This window comes from Paramormyrops kingsleyae, chromosome 3 (genome assembly GCF_048594095.1).
Source record: "Paramormyrops kingsleyae isolate MSU_618 chromosome 3, PKINGS_0.4, whole genome shotgun sequence".
In the NCBI taxonomy this organism is placed as follows: Eukaryota; Metazoa; Chordata; class Actinopteri; order Osteoglossiformes; family Mormyridae; genus Paramormyrops; species Paramormyrops kingsleyae.
Window position 1 is genome coordinate 26,562,519 of NC_132799.1, and position 7,216 is coordinate 26,569,734.

Genomic DNA, 7,216 nt, shown 5'->3' on the forward strand with positions numbered 1-7,216 from the left:
TGCCGCTCAGCCAATCGCTGGAAAGCACTCCTGTATATTGACATTTGACAAAACCAATAAGTTTTCCGGTCTGCAGTAATTGTCTCCTCCTTTTGAGAGAATGTCACAGATTCTGTAATGGCGACGGGTTTGGTAAGTAACTAGGAAAGTTAGAAACAAACAGAAACAAAACGACACAACTAAGAGAAACGAACTCTTCTATAAGCAGTGGACTTGTGTCGGATAAAAGCGGAAGACTGACACTGATTGCATCGACTGTCATTGGTGACGCTTGCCATAATGTCATTTTAAGATTTAAGTTTGTGTTCTTTTGTGCTTCGTAATGTTAATGGTTTTAAAGAAACTCACCATCGCTTATAATTCGGACACAGCTGACACTTTCAGAAAGTATTGTATCCCGTTCATTCATTTACCATTGTGTTTGACGTAGACCGTCAGCTTCATTGTGCGTGGTTGTTGTCTTACTCGTTTAAAAACTACATGTTTTTAAAGTTATGTTTTGTTGTGCGTCCTCGGTCAACAAAACGATTACGCGTCTTTCAATATCGGGAGAACTTCGCAGTTAATTCATCGCCATTCTTTTGTCAAAAGAGCTTGTCACTGCTATTTTTATGTAATAAAAATACTGGAAATAATTGGAACTGAACACGTACTCAATGAAAACAGATGTTGCGTCCGAATTCATTTATAATATAGTAAACGAATAAAACCTTTTCCAAAAATAAAACTTTCACAACAAAAGACGCACGCTCATTAATATCGTGTCATTAATCGTGTGCGGTTAGCCCGTCGACACTTTATTGTATAAAAGAGACGACGGACTGTATCGTCATTGACTAGTTTTTGTTACGCAGTGCTGAATGAATGACCTGAGGGGCGCATGCGCGAGCCTCGCATTTATAAACAGGGCTCGCGTGCTGAGTCACGTGATGGCCTCTGCCTGCCATAAGGTGGTCTTCAATTTTTAATATGCATCATTAAAAACAATTTAAACACAAAATCATCGTAATGTGCCCTGTCAGTTGTTTGTGGACAAGTATTTGTTTTTGACAGGACCAGAAACTTTTCAACAATGCATTATCCATTGCTGAAGTTTACATGTTAGACGGCCACTCCTCTCGTTGTTTACTCTAACATTATGTAACCCCCAACCCATACGAATGACCTTTCTGGCGCCGGGATTGACTGTTTATGTAATCGCTCACTATACTGGCATGGCCTCACATTACTGCCTGCCCTTGTATGACATGGCTGCTGGCTAGGACAGAGGTTTTTCTGTGGTTGCTGTTGACATCTACGGACTGTCGTTGCAGTCACGGTGCAATATGGTGTGGGAGGTGAAGCCCCAACAGGTTCCCGACAGAAGAGAGCGACCCCAGCTGGTGAAAGTACAGGACGGCACAAGGACAGACATGCCAGAGTGCAGAGGGGACCTGCAGCGCTCTCCTGGACGAGAGGAGTGTGGTAAATATTGGAAGACACACTCAGCTGGTCACACAGGGACAACTGTAGTCAGATAACCAACCAGCTGACTGAACATGGGTGGGGTTAGAAGTATCTTAAAGAGACAGGTCCCAATTTCATAATCTCAAATTCCTGGACATTCTGCACCTTGGTGGTGTGCTTTCCTGTTCCTCTCAGATGATCTGCCGGACCTAAAGGAGGTCCAGGAAAGCAGACAATCACCAGAGGTGTTCCAGGTCGCAGCAGGAGTGTCCCACCACGAGCAGCAGTGGGACGCCCCCAATGCCGGCTGGCTGACGGAGCTAGCTAACATCGCCACAAGCCCCCAGAGCCCCCTTCTGCAGGGCCCCACCTGCGAAAGGTCAGCGCACTCTTCATCTGATCCTGTCCCCTTCTGAACAAACCCTGGGAAAGGCTTCCCTACAATCCCCAAACCCCTCATCTGACATGCCGTCAGTCCCCTCCACGTCTAGCGCACTCACTTAAGGTTTTTATTTACATTTAATTAGCAGAAGCCTTCATCCAAAGCAAAGTGCAGTTGAGAGCCCAGGGTCGGCCAATCCTTGGAGCGGTTGGGGTTAAGGGCCTTGCTCAGGGGCCCCAATGTTGAAATTGGTCTGCCAACCAAAGGATTTGAGCCGGTGATCTTCCAATCGCAGGCACAGAGGCTCAGCTCAGAGAGCGAGACACTCAAGGGTTAAATCAGAATCAGAGAGGAGAGGCAGCCCTGTCAGGCACAGAGCAGAGTGGATCCTGAATAAGCTACTCTGTACTTTAGTTTTAGTTATCGTATGTATTAATGATCACAGTCTTGGTCATCATTACATTTGAAGCGCCATTCTGAAAACAGCCAGAACTCTAAACATCTAAACTCCTTCACTCATACAGCCCAGTCCTCTAAATCCCTAACCCTACTGCTCCACCCTCCCTCTTGTGTCAAAGTAGATCCTCCTCTGTCCACATCTTCAGCACCAGCAACAGTTTACATTCCTACGCTCGCATGCCCCCAGCCCCTAGCAGCACGCCGAGGTCGTCCCGGAGCCAACGGAAGTCACGGATCCGAACCCGGGTATAATCTCTGACCCTGCCACAGCGACCGGCCCGACCAGCACGTATGACGGACCCTAAAGTGATCCGTATGGCTGCCTGATCTTGTACCATCTCTGTACTGGCCAGGCGAGTGGTGTGAGGGACCCTGGGGCAATGACATGGGCTGACAATGACATGGGCTGGTCTCATTCCTGGCCTTCCACAGCTTGGCACTGTTTCCTGAAAGGTAGGTGCCTTATTCTGTCTGGCGAATTCAATAAACTCACTCTAGGTTTCCCCCCTACCTCTGATTTGTGCAAAATTCAGCAATCATTTGATGGAACTCTAAGCCGTCTTTCTGCAGAAGCCACTTGCTGTGCCACAAACGGGTAGCTTTAATGTCTAATTTACCACCTAATATTTAACATGAAGGAATTGGGTCCCCCTGCTGATGACAGAAGGGTATGACACTTCCCATTGCAATCAAGCATGTAGCAGCTGAGAATTTCCAAGGGGGATACAATCTCACTGGTCGGGAATAGGGCAGGAGTGGGGATGCAGATGCCGTGTTTTCAGTCAGCAGCATTTAGAAAAGGAGGGATTAACCTGTGGGTGGGCTGGTGTCCTCCCCAGGCACACGACTCTACTTCCACAAGGGTCCTGGCGAGGGGTGGCAGGTTGCTGAGGACCTGGGGAGCCAGAGAGAGGAGCCGGGTACCGAGGGGGACTCCAGGAAGGTACGGCCTTTGAGGAAGAGGAGGAAGAACAGGAAGTTTCAACAGCTCAGAGGAAAAACAGCTTTAAGATTGTTTTACCCGCATTCCCTAAATGGTCTAAATGCCGTCTTACACATCTACCCCATTTCCCGCATTACCTAAATGGTCTAAATGCCGTCTTACACATCTACCCCATTTCCCGCATTCCCTAAATGGTCTAAATGCTGCCTTACACATCTACCCCATTTCTGATTGAGGGAAATGATTTCATATGTTGCACATTTGAGTCCCTATGGGGGAACTGAGAGCCATTATGAATGTAACCGTCTTAAGCAGAGCTCAGATGTTTCAAATGCCAACCGCCCCTCCCGCCCAAGTTGTTTACAGAGGTAAACAATCTAATTAAACATCGGGGCAATGTTCTGTATCAGTGAGCTCTGAAAGTAAGTTCTGGAATGGTCATGGCGCAGGAGTCCTGCTCAGGAATTGCTTGGTGGTCTCCATCCGTTTTTGGTACAGGGGCAGTAACCCTGGGGTGCGGGGTGTAAGATGCCCCTCTCAGCTCTTACCTGTTCCCCGCTGCCTTTGTACCCCTGGCCAGCGTCTCTCTCTCTGGGTGTTGTTCTGCAGAGCTACGGTTCTGAAGGCCTGATGCTTGTGGCCCACGAGGAGACCGTGTCTTTCGGCCAGTCGGTCCTGAAATTGACCTTTGACCCCGGCTCGCCAGAGGACAGCCTCTTGACTGCGGAATGCCGACTGGACCACCCCTTTTACGTCAGAAGTAAAGGTAACAGCAATGTTGATTCTGATCTGAGTCAACAGTGTTAAAGTATTAAACTATTTAAGTAATAAAGGACTTTAGACCATCCACCAAATCTGCACTCTTACCAGTTATAGATAGTTAAGGACTCATTATTTTTATAAATTGGCTGACTCCCTTTAATTGTCTGTATTGACACTGGCAAAGCCGCTCACAGCAACTGGACATAAACATATTTGGCTTTTACTTAGTTTTCACTTTTAGTCTATTTGGCAGTCAATACTGGCACATGAAGACTCACATCCCACGGTTCGCCCGGCACAGCATCCCTGCTCAGCCCCCCCTCCCCCTTCCCCACAGGTTGGTCCTCCTTCTACCCGAGTCTCACCGCAGTACGGCATGGCATCCCCTGCTACCAGCTGCGCCGGGGAGACCTGTGCCTGCAGCCTGGGCACCCAGACGCCGTCAACGGTGATGACTCCATCGTCTTCGACACTTTCAAGAGGTGGGCGGCCTGGGGCTTGGGTTCGGGGTCACGCTGGAGGGGTCCCACGCCTTTCCGGAGAAGATGGTGCCCGATTCTCCCTGCATTGTGGTTGTGTGTGTGTGTCTGGACGTCTGGGGTTCCCCGAGGATTGGATTGGGAAGCACTGCTTTGGGTTAAAGACCTTGTACTTGAGCTGGGTAGCACATATGTTGTGGCACCCTCTCTTGGCATGATGTAAAGCCTCCCCCTACCTGCCCGTCTTCCAGTTATGCTTTCACTCCTCTGGATTCGTCGGCTGTATATGTGCTGAGCAGCATGGCCCGCCTGCGCCGAGCCTCACCGTCCAGTGAGGGCGCCGTCACCCCTCTTGCTAACAAGATGGAGGAGGGCTCAGAGTCTCCCAGCGCATCACCATCCTCTACTAAGGGCCACAGCTCAGGGATGGTCGGCAGGGCCACGCCCACCAAATGCAAGCGGCCAATGAATGCCTTCATGCTGTTTGCCAAGAAGTACAGAGTGGAATACACCCAGATGCACCCAGGGAAAGACAACAGGTTTGTTTCCCAGAATCCCTTCATCAGTTTCGGCTTTTCGTCTGTTAAGTGGCACATGCAGTCTTGCTTCAGGGGACGTATCCTAACTTTAAAGGACCATCCCAGACACCTTTCATCCACTGGTGTCACATGACCGCCAGGATCCCAAGTGAACGTATCTTTTTACACGCAGTCAGAACATTTTAGGGGTGTGACATCTGCCCGCAGAGCCATCAGCGTGATCCTGGGCGACAAGTGGAGGAAGATGAAGAACGAGGAGAGGAAGATGTACACCATGGAGGCCAAAGCACTGGCGGAGGAGCAGAGGCGTCTCAACCCTGACTGCTGGAAGCGGAGGAGGACAAGTTCGGTAGGATGCATGTAACCCAGGCCACGCCCACACCAGCCAATCAGTGCCCTTGTTGCTATGGCCAGCAACTATACAGGGCATCTGACGTTTATATCTTTTATACCAATATAGTCAATAAACCTGTCCTCAGATTCTGATCCAGAGTCAGCAGGGCTGAACAGACATCTCCTGCCTCTCTCGTTGCAGGGTTCACAGCACAACTAAGTGCCGGTCTCTGCGGACAGAGCTTTCTGGAAGGGTCCGGACTCCCCTGTGATGCTGAACACACTTTCATATAACATCACTGATACTTTTCAGGAAAATGAGAAACAGATTTTCCGATTTTAATCCCATAATGTAATCTTGCTTTGAATATTTGTACGTTTTAATGACCGAAATGCCTTAATCATCCAAAGCCAGTTTTCCTTCAGGTAATTTACTATTCTAGGGCTGAACCATTAGAGTTTACAGCACTCAGCAATAGAGGGACATTTCCTTTGAAGGGTAAAAAGGGGGAATGCTTTAGCAAAAATATCAGAGAGAGGGGTATGATTCTCAAATATGGTAAATCATTCTTATGGTCATCTGCAGAAAAGCCAGGGACGGGACGTAGCTTTTAACGTTAATCGGTAAGAAAGGCAGGGATGGGGTGTAGCTTTTAACGTTAATCTGCAGGAAAGGCAGGGCTGGGCCGTAGCTTTTAACGTTAATCTGCAAGAAAGGCAGGGACGGCACGTAGCTTTTAGCGTTAATCTGCAAGAAAGGCAGGGACGGCACGTAGCTTTTAGCGTTAATCTGCAAGAAAGGCAGGGATGGCACGTAGCTTTTAGCGTTAATCTGCAAGAAAGGCAGGGATGGCACGTAGCTTTTAGCGTTAATCTGCAAGAAAAGCAGGGACGGCACGTAGCTTTTAACGTTAATCTGCAAGAAAGGCAGGGACGGCACGTAGCTTTTAGCGTTAATCTGCAGGAAAGGCAAGGATGGGATAGCTTTTAACGTTAATCTGAAGTAAAAGCTGGGAAATCACATTGCTTTAGATGTTAGAAAATGTTAGGAAATGCTATTTTTAACATTAATCAGCAGGAAAACGGCATAACTTTTTAACCAGCAGGAAAGTGAGTAAATGACACAGCGTCTAACGATAATCTGCAAGAATGGTGGAAAATGGCAAAGCTTTTAACATGAATTTCCAGGAAACCTGGGAAATTTACACAGCCTCTAGCATTCATCGCCAGGAAAAAGGGCAAGGGACGTAGGGTTGGGGAAGGAATGTAAATGATGCTGTGTCTGATGCTGTCACCGTCACTGTGTTTGACCTAAGGAGGTATCATACACCAACGTGACCAGAATCACGCCGCCGCCCTGAGCGCTTCACTGCCCACCCAGTCACTTATGCACTTTATAGACACACATGCTGTCCATGATTTCTATTATACACCATCAAAGCTGTACGAGACCTCGACTCTGACACAGATGGCTAGATCGTTTGCATCATGTGTGTCTTGAGTTTTTTTTTTTAAATGTTTTGTCAGTAATATCATTATAAATAAAACTAAATGTGTTCTGTGTCTCTCTGTGTTCCTGGCCATTTGTTAGAAGAGGAAAGATCAACATTTACATTAACACTTTTTTTAGTTAATGCCGTGCTCCTGTTTCTCCTTAGACCACACGGAAATGACTGGCTCGGTGCCTTAATGCCTTTGAGTGTGAGAGGATGTGCCAGTCCGTCACAGTACCCTGGCAGAACCCACCCCGCTGACAGTTTCAAAAGAATGATTTGATCCCATTAATCCATTCCATCTCCTTGATACTCTCCACCCCTCCATGTCCGCCCAAGCAGGATTAGGGTAAAAAATCCAAGAATAGTGTAAGAGAAGA

General features: G+C 47.9%; 1 protein-coding gene across 3 annotated transcripts; it reads left to right on the forward strand.

Annotated features, from left to right (window-relative positions):
• Positions 1-20: 20 nt before the first annotated feature.
• LOC111857871 (HMG box-containing protein 1-like) lies at positions 21-6,908 on the forward strand. 3 transcript variants are annotated; one of them, XM_023839091.2, is made up of 11 exons: positions 21-132; positions 1,314-1,464; positions 1,642-1,825; positions 2,407-2,533; positions 2,641-2,740; positions 3,127-3,230; positions 3,840-3,996; positions 4,330-4,474; positions 4,723-5,010; positions 5,218-5,359; positions 5,546-6,908. In XM_023839091.2, the coding sequence occupies exons 1-11, from the start codon at positions 118-120 to the stop codon at positions 5,561-5,563; spliced, it is 1,431 nt and encodes a 476-aa protein (XP_023694859.1). In that variant the 5' UTR covers positions 21-117; the 3' UTR covers positions 5,564-6,908. The 3 variants fall into 3 exon arrangements, with proteins under 3 accessions (XP_023694859.1, XP_023694867.1, XP_023694875.1); XM_023839099.2 differs by having other exon boundaries at positions 22-132; positions 2,410-2,533; XM_023839107.2 differs by having other exon boundaries at positions 101-264.
• The last annotated feature ends 308 nt before the right edge of the window (positions 6,909-7,216 follow it).